This window comes from Microtus oregoni, unplaced genomic scaffold (assembly GCF_018167655.1).
Source record: "Microtus oregoni isolate MIOR12 unplaced genomic scaffold, Mior012 000020F_ref0000438, whole genome shotgun sequence".
Taxonomy (NCBI): domain Eukaryota; kingdom Metazoa; phylum Chordata; class Mammalia; order Rodentia; family Cricetidae; genus Microtus; species Microtus oregoni.
In genome coordinates, this window is record NW_024543079.1 from 31,610,664 (window position 1) to 31,629,662 (window position 18,999).

An 18,999-nucleotide genomic window follows, 5' to 3' on the forward strand; every position below is an offset into this window, starting at 1 on the left:
TCCCCTCACTCCTCTGCCTCTCCCACTCCGCGCCTAACACAGATCCGCTGCTCATGTGTCCATATCAGCATCACTTGATTCTTTAAAATAAATTGTCTTTTATTAGCATTCTATTTATTCATCTTTTGTTTTTGAGTCAGAATATTTTTTATTTTTATTTTATGATCATTAGCATTTGCCTACATGTATATCTCCTTGAGGGTATCAGAAGCCCTGAAACTGGAGTAACAGACAGTTGTGAGCTGCCATGTGGGTGCTGGGAATTGAACCTGGATCTTCTGGAAGAATAGCTAATCCTCTTAACAGCTGAGCCCTCTCTCCAGCCCCTCAGCATCAGTTTAAACTCGGCAGCCAGAGCCACTTCTTACCAAGGTGGGCCCTCCCTCAACTCCTCTATTGCTCTTGCCATCCACTTGCAGAGTGTCACCCTGGAGACTCTTAAAATACATCTGAGTTTTTTTTTTCTTCTCTTGAAGATCCACATCCAAACTACTAAATCCTTTCTCCCTGGTTCTTTTCTCATGATTACCTCCAGTTTAATCATGCCCTCTCTGGTCAGCCATTTACTAGTCATGTGCTTCCTAAGAAAGGACACTGCCAGATCTTTCCAGCATGGTTCCAGGGACACAGTAATGGTGCAGGATGTGTCTGTCTGTGTTAACCTTTTCTCTGGTTAACCCTCCAATCATAATGTGCTAAGTGCTCTAAAGACAGTCCCGTGTATCAGGAGTTTTGATGGCTTGTAGCATCTCTGCTGGTAATGAATCCTGATGTTGATGTTGTCCTCCACTGCCTTCTTAGAGTGATCCCAGAGCTATTTTCAGACCAGGGCAAGTGAGCGGCTTCCACTTTCCCTTCAGGTAGCGGTTTTCCCTTGGTTTCTCTACCCACTTCCTTTTGGTGGAGCCAGACCTATGTTTCAAGGTCCAACTCAAGGAAGATCTTGTCTCTGAGTCCTCTCTCCTCTTCTGTTCTAACTAGTTAGTCCTCATTGCACCTGCCTAGGCTGGTCATTGCAATGGAGACTCTCCTTACTCTCCCCTGCTCATTCATATGTATCCCCAAAGGTATACAGGCCTTTATCATTTATTATTATTACTACTACTACTATTATTATTATTATAGTGGTAGAACCTAGTATGGTGGTGGCTCCTTGTAGACTCCCAAGTCTCCTGAATAATGTGCAAAAATGAAACCGCCAGGAAATCCTACCTTTTGGGTAAATTGGGGAAAAGCCATTAGACTTCAATTGACAGCTGCTTGGTTCCTTCAACTGTAACCTTGTTGAGGAACAAAGATAAGGCAGCTATAAACGCAAGTACAGACCCATTAGAGCTATGGACACTTTGAGCCTCCGGAAGCTGGTTATCCTGCACTGTTTTCGGGGCTACTTTACACTGTAATTACTACAGTCCCTATGGACTGGTGGATGAGAGCTTTACTGCTTGCATTTTCCACTGCCTCTCTCTGCAGAAGTGTCAGTGCTAATACTAACCAGGACTGGGGAGGAAATGCCTTAGCTTGGGTCATTACCTCCATCCATGATCTTTCCTGAGAAGAACAGACAAACAGCTGCAGGGGTCAGTACAAACTGGGCTACTTTTGTGCAGCTTGACTTTCTAATTTGTTTCACAAAGCTCGGGGCACACTTAGTTTCCTGCTAAATACCCAGGCTGTTTCAGTTGGGAAAGACTGTCTCATCTTACCTTAAATTATTAGCACCGTATGTACGTATTTGTATGGACAACTTAATTACCTTATACCACGGGCATTAATTTACTTCTAAATAGGGACAACACACATTCAGAAACCCATAGGAGAGAAAGAGATTACTAATAAAATGAATAGACTGAGCGTAGTCAGTTATTTATGGTCGAGGACGTATTTTAAGTATTTAACTGTCAATTTGAAATGGGTACCATTCAGTTAGAATAGATGCCTGGCCATCTTGAACTAAAGTCCACAATACCCATCATAGTTGTTTCCCTATATACAGGCTGTTAAGTAGCACAAGGTCACATGATTCATTATAATGACACTTCTTATGACAGTGGTTCTCAACCTTCCTAATGCTGTCACCCTTTAATACAGTTCTTTATGTTGTGGTGACCCCACACAATAAAATTATGTTTGTTGCTGCTTCATAACAGCAATTTTGCCACTGCTATGAATCTCAATGTAAATATCTGATATTCAGTATATCTGATATGTGACATCTGTGACAGGGTTGTCCACCTCTCAAAGGGGTCGGGACCCACAGGTTGAGAACCACCTCTTATGCACCGTTGTCCTGCCAAGAGAAAACCATTTGAAAATGGTCTTTAGAGGCCCATCTGATGGCTTTAAAAATAAGCAGTCGAGCCAATCTCTACGTACAGGGAAATTATGTAGGACATTTGTGACTCTGCTGCCTCATGCACCCCCTGCCTGCCTTCTGGAAGACAGAGGGTATTAATTATCTACCAGCATCGTCGCAGTAATGGCTCCTCTACCTTTGCCGCAAAAGGCACCGAAGTAAACACTGTACGGCTAAGGATAACTCAGTGTTTAGTTCAGGTGCTTGGCCTCCAGCCCATGAAGCACAAACAGTGATAGCCTGTTAAACTCCCAGGGAAGGAAATCAAGCAGCTTGTCCAGTAAGTCTGTCTTTGAGTCTCAAGTCAAATAAAAGTTGACAATTCCAAACGCCTCCATGAAGACTGTCTATAACGAAGCTAACATTGCGAAATTGACAAGGAGTCTAGCAATACACCTCACCTTTCTTGGCTTCCTGGCCAGAGCCCAGGGCGGCCGTGGTGGTCGGTCTGAGCTCAGAGCTGCTCTGAGGGGTCACGTTTGCTTTGGCTGGGTTGGCTTTGCCTTTCTTGTCATTTTTGGAAGTGTCACTGGGCACATCTGCTATGTCACTCTGCAACAGAAACATCTCTGGTGACTGGAATGCATGCAGCTAGAAGCATCTTCACTTTAATGAGACCCTTCAGCTTCTCAGTCTTCTACTATCTTTAAAGATCTTTATCTGAAGCTAGGCTGAGTGATGCTCACCTTTAATCTCAGCACTAAGGAGTCAGAGGCAGGGAGATCTTTATGAGTTCAAGGCCAGCCTGGTCAAGTTACTGAGTGAGTTCCAGCTGAGGTGAAATCACATGACCTTGTCTCAAACAAAACAAGAGAATCTCTTTGACTAAGAGGACTAATTATGTTGGACAAAAAGATCTAGACAAGGACACACAATTCAACTCCTTTTCCAGCAGGACGTTTTCTAGCTGCTAGAGACTAGCTGAATATGCTCCAACCTGAGCAGTCTAGTAAAGGAACACTTAAACAGAGAAACAGACCTAGGGAATGCTGGAATGCGAAGACAAAGAGATGAGTATCTAGTAATAAATGCCACTTTGATTAACGCACTGAATTCAGTTATTGGGCATTTCATCCTTGATTATAATTCCTAATGGAGAGTCCCTATTTTATTTATAATGTAACAGGTATCCCCAGATGTCTCACTGGTGACTAAAAGGCTCTTTCTGATGGTGGCCACGTTTTATAAAATGTGCTGCATTTTGTAGCCCCTTCAAACTACTATTAGATTGATAAGCTTGGTTTTGAAAACCGTTGTAAACTTCCTCAATCACCTTTATCTTGTTTTTCAGCCACTGTTTGGAAACAAAGCCCCCCAAACCAGACCGTCTTTAGCCCACAGTTTCCACTTACAGTTTCAATGCCCATAGCTCTCATTTGGTCGGCTCTCTTTTCCGTGATTGAAAGAAACTTCTTTGGGTCAGATAGAGCATCCACAATATCTGAAAAACAACCAGTGAACTATAAATGTTCTGTTGAAATGAACACATCAAGAAAATGCAGCTAAATTCTCAAGATGCGGCTGTGAAACACAGTTAGTTATAGATAACAAAAATAAGAAAAAGTGAGAGTCAGCACCTGGACAACTTTCTCTTCTCCCCCAAATGACAAGGCCAGGGTGTCGGGCTATCAGAATGAATTTCTAGGGATCCCATTTTTGGTTTTGGTTTTTTGAAGCAGAGTCTCAAGCTGTTGTTTATTCTCCTAACTCACCTTCCAACTGTCGGAATCACAGACATGAGTCCCCGTGCCTAGCTGCCAGGGGATGCTGACTCATTTATTTGTATAAATTTAGCAAGATGATTAATGAGATGAGCCTAAGTTTCTCCTTCTGTAGGTTAGAACTCCGATGGCCTTCCCTGAACAGCTACTGGTGAACTCGAAGCAATGATGAACACAAGGATATGAGATGTACAACCTAGACACTGAACAAACAGCATGGGCCAGTACCATTCTAATATCAAAATCACATAAAGACACAATAAAAGAGAAAAACCACAGGCCAATATCTGATGAACATAGTTTCAAAAATGCTCCATTAAATATTAGCAAACAGAATACAGACATGCACCAACAAGATAATCACCATGATCACGTTGGCTTTATATTGAAATGCAGAGATGGTAAACAGATGCAAGTCAATAAATGTAATAAAGCATATAAATGGGCCTAAAGACAAAAAAAACATGATAATCTCAATAGAGGCAAAAAAAGCCTTTGACAAAACCCAATATGTCATCATGATAAAAGTCCTAGAGAGAGAATGTCAGCCTAGAGGGAAGAGACATCAATATAATACAACCATATATGAGAAACCCACAGCCAACAGCATCCAAAATGGAAAATAGCTTTAAGTAATTACACTGAAGTCCAGAAAAGATAAGGCAGTCCCCATCCCCTCTCCTTTTCAACACTGTGTCTGAAGTACTAGCTAAAGCAATTAGAAAGAGACGAAAAGTAAAAGGATGCAAATAGGGAAAGAAGTCAAACTATCCCCATCTACAGATGATATGATTCTATATATTAAAGATCCCAAAAACTCTACCAGAAAACTTCTAAAAATGATAAACAAATTCAGCAATGTGGCAGAATACTAAATCAACTTGCACAGAAAAATACCAATAACAAATGCACAGAGGAGGCAATCACTCACCCAATCACAATAACCTCAAGAAAAAAACAATATCCTGAAATCAGCTTAACCAAGGAAGTGATGGACCTCCACAAACAAACCTTTAAAATCTTTATAAAGAGATGAGAAAGACAGAAGAAAAACTTCCTGTAATCATGGATTGGTAGAATTAAGTGCAAAATCAACCATTTTACCAAAATCTATTTTCAGATTCAATGCAATCCCAATAAAAATCCCCATCTTAGTCTTTACAGAGGTACAAAAACTATGTTAGAACTCAAATGGAACCATCAGTGACGCTGGAGAGCAAAAACAACCCTGAGCAGAAGGAACAATGCTGGAGGGACTGCAATTCTAGACCTTAAGATATATTACAGGGCCTCAGTGGTAACAATAATATGGTTCTGGGACAAAAGGAGACATGTAGACCAATGGAGCAAAGCCAAAGACTGTTGGGGAATATTATTTGAAGGTGTGTGACTTTTGTTTATGCTTCATTTGTTTAATTCTGTGAAGCTGTGATTCTTTGCCTGTCTAAAACACCTGATGGTCCTAATAAAGAGCTAAACGGCCAATACTGAGGCAGGAGCAAGGCTAGGGAGGCTGGCAGGCAGAGAATATAAATAGAAGGAGTACTATGGAAGAGGGATGAGAAACAAGAGAACAACGGAAGGAGGATGCCAGGGGTCAGCCACCCAGCTACATAGTCAGACAGTCAGAAGTAAGAAAGATAACAGCCCAGAGAGAAAAGTAAGATGGGATAATTTAAGTCAAGAAAAGCTGCTATAAAAAAGCCAAGCTAAGGTCAGGTACTATAATTAAGAATAAGCCTCTCTCTCTCTGTGTGTGATTTATTTGGAAGTTGGTGACAGGCCCCCAAAAGAGTAAAAGCGTAAAGACTGAAACCACTACCAGCAAAAGATCAGAACATGAGCACACATAATTTCAGCCCTGTGATTGCTGACAAAGGTGTCAGAAACGTAAGTGGGAAAAAGAAAGCGAAATTAGACCCATATCTATTACCTCACACACAACACTCGCGTCCCCAACTCCCTGTCTACACAAGTTTTAGAATGTGAAGTCACTTATAAGTAGGCTACTGGTATTAATTTCAGTTAAAGATAAAAATGGAATCATTCTGGATTAGCAGAGGGGTATCCTAAACTTAGTGTCAATGATGAGTGTCCTCCTATAAAGAGGAAAATCCAAAACTCATGGTGAGAGTTTTCTTTAAGAGAGTAGCTTCTGATAAGTCAACCAAGGTCCATAGGAAGCTCGCACATCCAAGGCTATCTGGACAGTACAAACTGTATTTGAAGAGTTTTAATAAAAGGAGGATTCAAAGTTGGATGAGTAGGGAAAGGGGTGGGTCTTGGAAGAGTTGGGGTAAGGTGGGTGAAAATAATCAAAACACACTGTACGACAGTGAAAACCAAAACAGAAACCAGATCATGCCCACTAATATACATATTCTCCACTACACCAATGCACGAAGCAGCACAAAGACCTGAGCAGGAGCTGAGCAGAAGGAGCCACTCTGACTGTGCATCAAGAACAAAAACCAAAACATCTCTCCTTGGGTTCAGTGGTTAGGAGCACTTGTTGCTCTTGCAGAGGATCCAGGTTCAGTTTCCAGCACCCAAATAGTGGATTACAACCATCTGTCTGTAACTCTAGCTCCAGGGGGTCTGATGCCTTCTTCTGACCATGCACACATGTTGGACACATACATGTAAACAAACAAAGTACTCATACATATAAAATAAAATAAATCTTAAAAAATACACCTTTTCTACTTCATAAGCTAGCCAATGTAGGGTGTTTAGTTACAGTAAAGGGAAATAAAGCAAGAAACCACTATTAGTGTTATTTTTCTGTGCAGTTGAGTGATTGTATTTTAGTAGCGAGGGAAGCAATTTCAACAAAATCTCTACTTCTATTTCCTAAGGTTTGGGGTGGCAGAAAGGTGAGGAGGGAAACAGGGATTCATGTGAATGGAAGAAAAGCAGGGTTAAAAACTGAGCTGTGGACCTATCTGGTGCAGGAAAGAAGCTGGGTCAGCCAGAGTTCACGGTGTCTAAGAAGCACTAGATACATATGGGGGCGGGTGGGGGAGGGGCAGGGCTAATCATGAACAATCGCGCATAGCTAAGTTTGTCATCTGTGGGAATCCACCACCACAGATAGCTGACCTGTAGGAGCCTGCCTGAGCCTAAGCCTAAGAAAGGGCCCAAGCTTGGAAAAGACTCAAGAACATTTTCCATAGTTTTATATATATAAAAAAGATTCCGCCCACATGCTAGGACTGCAAATGAGAATACACTTAAAAGCCATGCAGAACATAGCGCTGACACTGCCAACGCTCCAAGTTCAGAAACTTCGCAGTGGGTAGGAATTAAAAAGATTTTTGTTTCCTCCTCAGGATGCTGAACTGCATAAAATATAATTATTTCCTATGCTGTTTTATGTAAAATACAGGGTAAGTTTGGGCGATGATCCTACAATCAACAGATTTTTCTTTAGGGTGCTAAAACTAAACAAATTGTCTACAAGCAGGGTGTGGTGGTACACACCTGCACTCTGAGCTACTTGGGATACTGAAGAAGGAGAGTGCATGCTTAAGACCAGTTAAAGCAACTTAGAAAGACCCTGCCTGGAAAAATCTCCATGGTGCAATGCTTGTCTAGCATGTATGGGTAATAAAAAGAGTTGGGGGAAAGAAAGAGAGGGTAAGAAGAAGAAGGAGGAGGAGGAGGAGGAGCGGAAGGAAGAAAGGAAAAAGGGAGGGAGGGAAGGAGGGAGGAAGGGAGGGAGGGAGGGAGGAAGGGAGGCAGGCAGTGAGGGCAGGGAAAGACTAGAGCAGTTCACTCTGGACATAGGACTGATGAGTGACCCTTACTGCATGTAAGCATCTCTCTCTGATGTCCACTCTAGCATCTTATCTATTATGGAATAACCTTATCGTATGTACTTACAGAATGAACCACTGAGTTCACATAAACTGTCTTTAGCCATATAAACTTCTTTTTATTATGGTTTTTTATGAGCATTAGTATTTTGCCTGTGTGAGGGTGCTGGGTCCCCTGGAACTGGAGTTACAGTTGTGAACTGCCATGTGGGTGCTGGGAATTGAATCCAGGTCCTCTGAAAGAGCAGTTAGTGCTCTTAACCACTGAGCCATCTCTCCAGCCCAAAAGGTTTTTTTTTTTTTTTTCATTTTTTTTATGAGGCCAAATAAACTTCCAATGATGTATATAGCCACTTTTTTTTTGTTTCCTTGATGGTACAGTTTCATTTGAGCTTGTTGTCCTTATGGAATAAAGGAGAACATCAACATACTAGGGAACATGCCTGACTGTACAGGCACACTCTTAGATGTAAATGCAGGAGGTTAACTAGACACCAGACAAAAACACTGTGAAGTCAGGATCGGAAATTCAGAAAAAAAGGCAATCTCCATATTCACCCTATGTTCTCCTTTGCGAAAACCACTAAATCTCCAGTGTCTTCCATTGGTATCTCCACGTCTCTGAGATGACCAGAGGGCTAAGGATGCCATAGTTGAATATCAAATCTGAGATTAAGACGCTGACTGCAGAACCTCAGTCCTGAGATTCCCAGCAAACTGGTGGAAAGGCGGCGGGTTTGCACAATATTAAATGCTGGCCTGGCAGATGCCACATTACAAATGCAAACATTTCTCAGCACAGACCTGCGCACACCTACACCCTTGCAGATGGAGTCCACATTTTGAGGCTCTCTTTATTTAAGTGCTTGGCATAAACCAAGAGCTCAGCAAATGATTTTTTTTCCTTTTTCTAATAAAACGGCTCATTTCCCAAGAAGAAATTAGAGTTTCATTTGAAATGTGGCCCATTGCAAAGGAAAAGCTTTAAAAAGTTTTTTTTTTATCAAATGGGTTTGTATGACATTTTCCACAATGTAATAAGTATTGATTGCCCTTTGATTTCTGTGCGTGTTTGTGTGTGTGTGTGCGCGCGCGCACACACGCGTGAGTGTGTTCAAGTGTGCTGCATGCTTGTGTGGTGTGTGCTCATGTGTGGGCATCTCTGTATTTGTCCTGGGGCCACAGGGAGAGCAGCGGACTACTCCATCACCTTACCTTACAGCTTTGGGGCAAGTTCTCTCATTGAGTCTGCAGCTAGGATGGTGACCAGCAGGCCCTAGAGGTTCTCTTGTTTCCCTCCTCCACAGACAGTTACAGAGCACCTGGGGCTATGGCCAGTTATGGCCAGCTATTATATGGATGCAGGGACCTGAACTCAGGTCCTAATATGTGTGCAGCAAGCACTTTGATCCACTATCTCCACAGACCTGTTTTCTACCTCAAACATGGAATTCCCTATTTTCTACCTCAAACATGGAATAGGATTCTTTCTGGCCTCCAGTCCACAGCTGTGTCTGTGCTGCTGGTCACTCTGGAGGGTGGTATGACCTGGACTGCAGCCTGAGAACACATCTGACAGACTCCTGTCTCGCTCCCTGACCCATTTTCCCAGGACCATGGCCTTGCTCTAGCTGCTTTGATGGATTCCTTGTCTGTTTCTGTATGCTGCTGCCTCCAATTTCTGCCTTTTTTTTTTTAATGACAAGCAAAGGGTACAAATAAACAAATAATTCCTGCCTCTGCCTCCTGAGTGCTGGGATTAAAGGCGTGCGCCACCACTGCGGCGGATCTCTGTGAGTTCAAGACCAGCCTGGTCTACAAGTGCTAGTTCCAGGACAGGCTCCAAAACCACAGAGAAACCCTGTCTCGAAAAAACCAAAAAAAAAAAAAAAAGAAATAATTTCTACCCATTCTGAGTGAAACTCTCCTGGCTTAGTTTACTTTTTGAACCTATAATCTATCATGTTATTAAAACTGAAGGTTAGTTACATAAAAGCTGCCCACCAGAAAAGCATGAATTCCTAAGAACAATAAACCACCCAACCTTATTCCCTCAATAAAATAATGTATAGTAAGGGAATTTCATTCTGTCAGTGGACATACACCCATATTCATGTACATTCTGTGTGGGTGTAGATGGGATTGATGTTTCTATGTGTCTAAGCATATACGTAAACATGCTGAAAGAGGCCAGAGGTTGACATGGGGTATTTTCCTCAATCACTCTTGACCTCATTTATTGAGACCAGAGTCTTTGCTTCGAACAGAGAGCTTGCCAATCTGGCTAGCTTAGCTAGGCAGCATTCTTTGAGGGTCCCCAGTTTTACTTTTAGAGCGCAGGAGGACTGCCATGATGATCTAGCATCACAAGCACCCACATTTTGAGCCTTGCTAAGTTATTCTCTGTATTATTAGGATGTGAGCTTTCCTAGAATGCTTAGAGGGAGGGAGAGTGTCATACTACCTTCATTTTATTGGTGAAGGAAAGTCAGAATGGTTCTACTGAGATTGCGAAACCACCAGCCAACCACTTAGAACTGGGACTTGAACCCCTGGCTAACATGATACAGCTACATGCTGCCTGTTTCCTGTGATCCAAAGATGTCGAAGCTAAGAAGTTTTTCCCTTCCTTATAATGTTACACCAGCTTACTGGAGGCCATGTAGAGTCTACCTAGGTAGTTGTAAGCAAAATCCTAGGACATGGTCTAGTGTGGGTTCCTACCATTGTTCTTCTTAGTAAAGGAGACACAGACCTTTTGTGAAAGTGAACTCTCTTATGGGCTTGCCAAGAAAATTCAAGCACATTAGTAACTGAGTTCAACAAATCTTTCAGTGATAATAACTGATAAGATACAGTCTCTTACAGTTGCTTTGCTCACTTTGATTGACAGTATCATAAATACTATTTTCATAAAGCATTTGTAAGATGTTAAATAATGTATAATTACAATATTTTGAAATAATACCTGAGGAAATGTCACTTGCTTTCCTCAAAGCCACCAGCATTCTCAGCACAGAGAGGAAAACACATAGTCACTTTTATTGTTTTCAGGAATGGGCAAAATGATTCACAGTCTTGTGACATAGGACCTCGTCTGCATTATAGTCTGTATCAGATTTGTCTTACCTCCAAACCCATCAGGCACATATGTTTTAAGAACAATATTGCAGAAAATTGTTGGCAGTGATAATGGTTTGTTCCCCTCATTTCTTAGGGAGATGTGTCGGTAGCCTGCTTGGAGGCCATCCAAAGGAAGGATTCGCTGGCCAATCAGCTTGTTGTTGTCATCATACACCGCGATTCTCAGGACGGCCAGGTCAGGCAGGATCACCTGCAATTACAAGTTTGGACATTTCATTGTTTATTGCAATAAGGCTCCCAAGAACTATGACTCCAGGATTTGGGAAAAAACCAATACTGCTCCTTAAATGCCTCTTCATGATGAAACAAACCAATGAGCTACTTGCATTCCTAAATATTCAGCATAAGATCGATGCCCAAGATACCAATAAGGCAATAGGTGCAGGTATTTTGGAAGTCACCTCCTTAAATATGTTAAATGAATGAATGTCAAAGACTGCAGCTCCAATTCTTGTCATTTTTCCCCCATCTACACCCAACACAAAAACAGAGACCCAGAACAACTGAATGGTTTTTCTTCTGTTAGAGTTCATCAGTGGAGCCTGGGCTTGCGACTCGACTTCTAGTCCTGTTTGTCTGCCACTTGGGCTACTTAGAGCATTTAGTTTTTCTTGGCTTTAAGAACATGAAGAGTGTTTTTGAGGGAACACTTCAAGTATAAAACAAAATTCATGTGCTAATTTTCATTCTTCATGTGAAGGTAAGCCAGCCCAGCCACTATAGAAATCAGTATGGAGGGGCCTCAGAAAACCAGATGCATCACAGGACCTAGACACAGACTCCTGGCATTTACCCAAATGCCTCTAAGTGAACACACCACAGAGGGGACTGGCACATGGGTGCTCACTGCAGCCTTGTTCATCATGGCTAAGTTACACACCAACCCAGATGTCCAAAAGCAGAGGTCTGGAGCAAGAAAATGTGATAGACACACAGTGGACCTTTTCTCAGACACAAAGACAAGGCTATGTTGTTTACAGGAAATGAGGCAATGGTGATAATCACATTAAATGGAAAAAACTCAGCACTAGACAGACAAACATCGTACGCCTTTTCTCATGTGTGTGTCCTAGACTTTACACAGACACATGGAATTATGCTACACCTATATATATCCTGAAATGAGAAAAGAAACTATCCAGGGAAACAAAGAGAAGTACGGGGAGAAGGAAAGGGGAGAAGAGGACAAAGGACCAGGGTGTGTGGTGCACATGATCAGCACACATTATATGTGTGCGTGGCAATGTCCCGAAGCAACAGTCTACAGCGACAATGATAAAAATGACAAAGAAAACAAGCTGGATATTTGTTTATCAAAAAGGATACTGTCTGGGAAAAGTTTCTGACTTTCTACAAATGTGTGGGGATTATTCATTACAAGAAAGTATTTCTTCATGGCAGTAGTTGGGAAATGCAAGGAAGGGAAAAGGCACAACACAACATTCTATGCTGCACTGTGACAGGAGAGAAATGACAGTGGGGATGGGAATCACGATAGTATTCGCATCAGAGGCCATCCTCAGTTCAAAATGACCTGTTGTATCAGTGGATCTGGGAATCACAATAGTATTCCCATCACAGGGGAACCCCAGTTCAAAGTGACCTGCTGTATCAGTGGAGGTGGGAATAACAATAGTATTCCCATCACAGGGGAACCTCAGTTCACAGTATCCTGTTGTATCAGCCCTACTTTGGTTTCTCTCAGCCAGGCAGTCTGTTCTAAAATAAGCAGTCCCTATCTTGTCAAGAAGGACAGAAAACTGATTGTATTTATTTCATGACAAATGGATGAAGCAGAAACACCTGGAAAATCTGCGTCCAAAAAAGCAAGAAAACATTTTTGCTTGACAACAAACCAGGCTAGGGAAATCACCAGCATGTTGGAGAGATCTCTTCCTGTGTGCAGAGTTTTCAAAGCATCCTTAACTGAGGAGATGAAAAAATGACCACAAGATGTAGTAATATGAGCGGTGGGGCTGCGTCCCCAGCACCCCGGCTGCCTGGCTAGCTTATGCCCGAAATAACAACACACAAACTGTATTCATTTAATCATTGCTTGGCCCATTTCTAGGCCTCTTCTAGGCTAATTCTCACATATTAATTTAGCCCATTTCTAATCATCTGTGTAGCGCCCCAAGGTGCGCTTACCGGGAAGATTCTAGCCTATGTCCATCCTGGGTCGGAGCTTCATTGCCTGGGAGCTGGGAGCATGGCGTCTCTCTGAGGCGTCTGCTCCCGAGAGGAGAGCTGTGGAGTCTGAGCTCACTTCCTCTTCCTCCCAGGGTTCTGTTCTGTTTACTCCTCCCACCTATCTTCTAACCAATGAGGGCCAAGCAGTTTCTTTTTATTTAACCAATGACCTTCCTCCATCAACAAGAGAAGATGGCTGCTCGCTCTCAGGACCTGGCAGACAGAACTGGGAGAAGACACTGAGGCCCTGAAAAATTACGTGCAAAAACCAAAACCAAAACTGAGCAGTGGTGTTTCATTACTGAACACAGCACTCACCCACGTCACAAAACTGACCTTAGTTTTGTTGTAGCTTTCTGTCCAACCTTTGCACTACCAACCCTTCAGTGTGTGATGACAGCCACCATGACCTTGAGGTATATTCTCCCTGACTGAAGGTGGCCAAAAAGGGGGCAGAGCTAAAAGAGTCAATTTGTTAAGCACAATCATAAGACAGGGACAGAAGTGTCCTATTAGATGACTGAAGGAAGTAAAGAGGGGTGGCGAATGGCATTCCTCTATCTTGTGGGTTCCATGCGGAAAATCGGCCTCTCTGGTTTCTGAGGAACAGTGACACACAGCTAATGCCCTACCTTCCGAAACACGAACGATTCTTCATTGTAAACTGGGTTGAGTCCATTGTTCATAACCATGCGAGTCCGGAATTCCTTCCGTATGGTGTCGGTAGGCAATCCATACATGTCTACTTCCACGTATGTGCCGATCTTCTTATCTGATAGGAATTGCCCTGATATAACCTGCAGTAACACAGACACAGGGTGGGTGAGCAGTGGCCACTGTGTGAGCACTGGTGACAAACTGTAAGGAAGAGCTGAAAATTTTTGTTTGGGGAATTTCGATTAATATGAATATTTGATCTTTTCTCGGGAATTTTCTGTATTAAAACAAAGCATTTTGGAGAAACTATTCTTTGGAAGTAAAAGTTCTTAGGTAATATCCTCTAAATATGTCCTGAAAAAGAGCAGGAAATGAACATGCACAATATCCTATGACGAGGTCATGCCCTCAGCATGGTTTTACCACCCAAGTCTCTAGATCTGTGCAAAGAAGCAAAGGCTGTGGATATGCCCTAAGATCCCTTCTGGTTCTGGGCTCCTAGAAGGCTATAAACTAACTCCTGAACTCTTCTAGAAGTCTTGAAAAGAAATACAGCAGTAGAAAATCAGTGCTAGACTTGGCCTGCTAGTCCTTAGTGATATCAATGGTGGCTAGCAGTGAGAGTTGTTCAATTGTAGAGATCAGTATTAAATTTTATCTACCTTAAAGCTGGGAGTAACTTTATTTACATTTACTTTCCAAACAAGTATGCCCTTCATTTATTTATTTATCATTTTATCTAATTTTGAAACAGCTTTTTGAAGTATAATCAATACATGCTAAACTATATGCATTTGATATGAGCACATGTCTTTAAAACTACAGTGAGGGAAACAAGCATTTATAGCACTTCCATGTCTAGCTTTTTTGTGCTTTATGATAATCTGCCCCTTTCATCAGTGTCCAGAAACAAGCACTGATTTGCTTCCTGTCATCATAGCTTAGTTATTTTTTTAAAGAATTCTATATGAATGCAATCAGGTAAGAGATACTTTCTGGATGGTGGATTTCACTTAAAGTTGCTCATAAATTTAGTAGTGAAAACTCAGAATACAGCAGAAATTAAGTCCACATTGAGAACTATGTACAATTCTTACAATGTGATGCTAAACATTTTGACTCTCATTTTCTTCTGGGTGCGTTTGCACATGGATATGTGTTTGCAGAGTCTGTGATGAGCAGGAGCATACCTGTACTGAGCATGTGGCTGCAATAACCCCATCCACAGGGGTTTCAGAGAAGGGATCAAACGTCCGGTCAGGCCGCCTCATGAAATCTGGCTTGAGAAGGTACCTGGCAGGACAGAGGCACAGGTGTTTATTCTACTGGTGGCTTGTGCAATGGCTTAAATACCAGAACTTCCTTTCTCTCTTCCATAACTCAGGAGCTAGACTTTCAGGCAGATTCTATGGATTAAAGACAATGGCCGTGACCTTTGGGGACTCCTGAAGAGCAAACACTAGGCAGCCAACACAGGCCACATGTGCTGTGTCAAAGACGAGAAGATTGTTTCTTTGCTTGATCAACGGAGAGTGTACTGACAGAGCTGTCTCCTTTGACCAAAGGTTTGGTTGGTTCCTGAGTCCTTTTCCATTTGGCTAAATGTTAGTCTCTTTTCCTTATAGAATGGATGCTGAACAAGACTCCTGCACAGATTCCTCAGGATGGGTAAGCTGTTGGTGGGGTATGGGCACTCTGGCAAACATTATCTGTCACACAGGCACAGGAACGGAGTGTACAGATGGGGGAGTTGTTTCTAATGCACAACTGTTGAAAGCCTGTTATCTCGCCTTGTTTTCCATGGTTGAGATTAAAGTATCCCACTACTCAAGTCACCACAAAGCTCCTAGACAGCATCACCACAGGACGGCACGGGATTCCTGTGCATCCATCTATGGGCCACTGTGCTCTGATCTTGGCTGATCTTTTAATCATTGCAGAATCTGAGTTCTGTACTTTCATTTAACTTCAGAAGAATTAACATTTCCTATTCTGCTACTGGGTTCACAGATTTTTAAGTGTTATTTAGGTAAAATAGAACAACATTCACATCATTATATAACCGCTATTTATAAGCCTGCAAGAGAATCCAGAGAGGATGAACATTTATTTCCGGAAGAATTAAATTCAACTTTACACCCACAGCTTCATTTGAAATGAAATTTGCTTCATTGCTATATTCCTCGGCAAGAAAGCTATACATATTTGATGCCCACATCTCTGGTTAATGCCCCGATGAGCATGCCCCACTGCCTATTTCAGACACAAAAATATCCGCTATTGAATTTAGAATTAAATGATCCAACTCTTGAGTATATATGAGGGACTGCATAGTTTGTGGTTAAAAGAAAACCAGCTTAACAACATGAGACAGATCAAAGTTGTATATCTGTAAATATAATCTACCTAGAGACTTCACTTGTTTCTATTTCCGCTTCAGAACCAGCATATATTCAGCTGTTCCTAGTTTAAAATGACATAGTTTCATTAAAGCTGAAGCAGGGTGTCCTGAAAGTAGCTGGTAACAGTTTAAATAATATTACTCACCCGCAGGATCCATTATACTCAAATTTTCCCTGATTCAGTTGCATCGCTAAATCTGTCAAAAGACAAACATAATTTAGGATCTCATCTCCTTGGATAAAGAAGGTCCTGACAGGGTAACTGGGAACAATGGAAGCCATATTATTCCCAGGTTCAGAAGACTGCTACTGGCTTAGTTTAGGGCCCATGACTCTCTTCCAAGTTGAAATGATCTCATATTTGATTTAAAGTACACACTGAGTATGTTTTCCTAAAGGTCACCCTAGAACTGCTCTGCAGAGTGGATTGGGTACAGGAGTCAGATGATGTTTAGTTGATGCTGAGAGTAGAGATGTACAAGCCGCTGCAGTTAGGGAATGGGCAGCAACTCAGTGTCACAGGAGGCAAGGATGCTAGAGCCACCAGAGGGCTATTAAGAACATAAAACATGATTAAAAGGAACATAAAATCATCTGGCTAAGCATCCCATAAAATTTGGCGGCTTATCTGTATGAGACCTAAAATTCTTCTCATAGGGGTACCCTGGGAGGGCCTGAATTAAAAATTTTCTCTTGTACACAGAGAAACTTTTGCTTTTTTTTTTCTCATAATTAAACTCAAACGTTCTTCTCAGAATAAAATACACAGTTGCTCAAAACATGAACTGCTGTAGGAGCATGCTGTCCCTCATTGTGAGTTCATGGGATTCTTAGACCACAGCTTGAGTCACTGGTAAGGAAAAGCAGTGGCATCATTTGGTTTCAATCCTGATAATAATAATAATAATAATAATAATAATAATAATAATAATAATAATAATAATATGAGAGATTCTATCAGGACCTGCATCCAGACTCTTCTAGAGAGGACTGTTGGGATTCTAAGCAGGGATGTATTTCTAAGGAACTCTGGCCACCAGGGAGGTTCTCCCGGAGGTAAGAAACACAGCCAGCTCATGTTCATGCCAAAGGGAGGCAGGTGAGCCCGGATCAAGGAGAGGAAGTTGCACAGGGGTCCTCAGAGGAGATGCCTGAGAAAAGGAAGGAAATGGCTCCAGTGCTGGCAAGTATTGGGAGGTATCCTCTTAAAGCCAGGGACTATGTATTTTACTTTTATCTTTGTTTCAACCAATTTTAAAATCTATGCCAAAGAATGTATCATATAAAGTGAACATGGTTTGTGCCTTTTGTCTATTTTTGTGTCTATTTTTATTTCACTGTCTGTAGTCACAGGATTATGACCAGAGGCTCCTAAGCAAACTTCAGAAATCTGTACCTTTATCAAAAGTTACTCCTTTTAGGGAAAGAAGAAAAAGAGTCACTGTGTATTGAAGAGCTGTCCACAAATATACTTTGGAGGACCAAATTACAGTTCAGCACCTGGGACAACATCTAGCTCTTCGTGTTGCATCTTACAGAGCTTATGGTGTAAGTCTGTGGTGTCATGGTGAAATGCTACCACCATCAATGTTTGCTGAATGGCCACAGTGGCCAGAGCACTTTCCCAAGGGGGAAGAAAAATCTCAGTTACCACACAAAGACACGCAGACTCTTCTCACCAAATTCCATCTAGAAACAAAGACACAACCTTGACCCAGAAGGAAGAATAATTAGAAATATTTTAGAATTGGAACTACCATTTGGCAGCTTAGTCATGGCATTGATGAAAGAGATTAAATTAAAATATTATCTTCTATTATGGCTTCAATGGGGTTTTAATGTTTTACCATAATATAAAGCCAAGAAAACAATGTTTTGCCACATGAGAGCTTCTAAAAAATAAAAAAAGGAAAAACTGCCTCAAGCGAATGGAGGCAGCTGCAAGGCTGCCCTGTCCCAGTGTTCTTGTGGAATTTGGGGTCACTGGACATTAGCTCCTACCTGGGGTTTGATAGTTCAGTGAAACCATCTGGCAACCAGCGTTCCAGAAAATCTGAGGCATGTAATTACTGGAATCAACTCGGCCTCCCTTGGGGTAAATGCGGCTCATTTGTCGCTTATTGTAACTGGGTAACTTATTAAGGAAATCCAGAAGCAGCCTAGACAAACATAACAAAGAACTAACACAGTGGAGGTGTGGGACAACAATGACACACAGGTAGATAACACAAGACAATTCCCATTGTCAATGGTGCTCAGAGGAAGATCACAGTCGCAGTGTGGAGTCTAGAAATTATTCACATCCAGGGAGGTCACCACAGCTGCCAGGGTTTTCTTTCACACACATAATTTTATCAGCGTGACAATAAAAATTATACAAAAACCCTAAATATTAAAATTACAAATAGCTGCTAAACTCTTGTAAAGCCCCCTGCTGCTTCTAAGGAGTACCATCCATCCCATTTAGTACATTAGGATACTTTACAAATTCAATCGCGTGTGTCTTCAAGTAGCCAAGGCCAACTGACTCGTTAAAAGAAGACATGTTATAGTGAATATTGCGCTCTGTAAAAGAAAAACAAAGATATACTCAGAAACTCAGTCACCGAACCCCTAAAAAAAGCAAGCAGCCGATACAATCACACCCTGAGCCTTACACCCCAAATCAGGAATTGTTTGTGGCCTAGTCTACACATCTGTGCCAGTTGCTC

At 41.8% G+C, this 18,999-nt stretch overlaps 1 protein-coding gene across 5 annotated transcripts in view; it reads right to left on the minus strand.

The window, feature by feature from the left end:
* The window catches only part of Plcb4 (phospholipase C beta 4), a 356,880-nt gene that overhangs the window by 27,870 nt on the left and 310,011 nt on the right, over positions 1-18,999 (minus strand). For all 5 annotated transcript variants that reach the window (XM_041671004.1, XM_041671007.1, XM_041671005.1 and 2 more), the window contains 8 exons: positions 18,769-18,853; positions 18,290-18,414; positions 16,434-16,485; positions 15,077-15,179; positions 13,862-14,026; positions 11,025-11,229; positions 3,709-3,797; positions 2,758-2,908 (listed from right to left, as the gene is read on the minus strand). In XM_041671004.1, the coding sequence (XP_041526938.1) occupies positions 2,758-2,908; positions 3,709-3,797; positions 11,025-11,229; positions 13,862-14,026; positions 15,077-15,179; positions 16,434-16,485; positions 18,290-18,414; positions 18,769-18,853 (975 nt within the window). The remainder of the gene's footprint in view (positions 1-2,757; positions 2,909-3,708; positions 3,798-11,024; positions 11,230-13,861; positions 14,027-15,076; positions 15,180-16,433; positions 16,486-18,289; positions 18,415-18,768; positions 18,854-18,999) is intronic.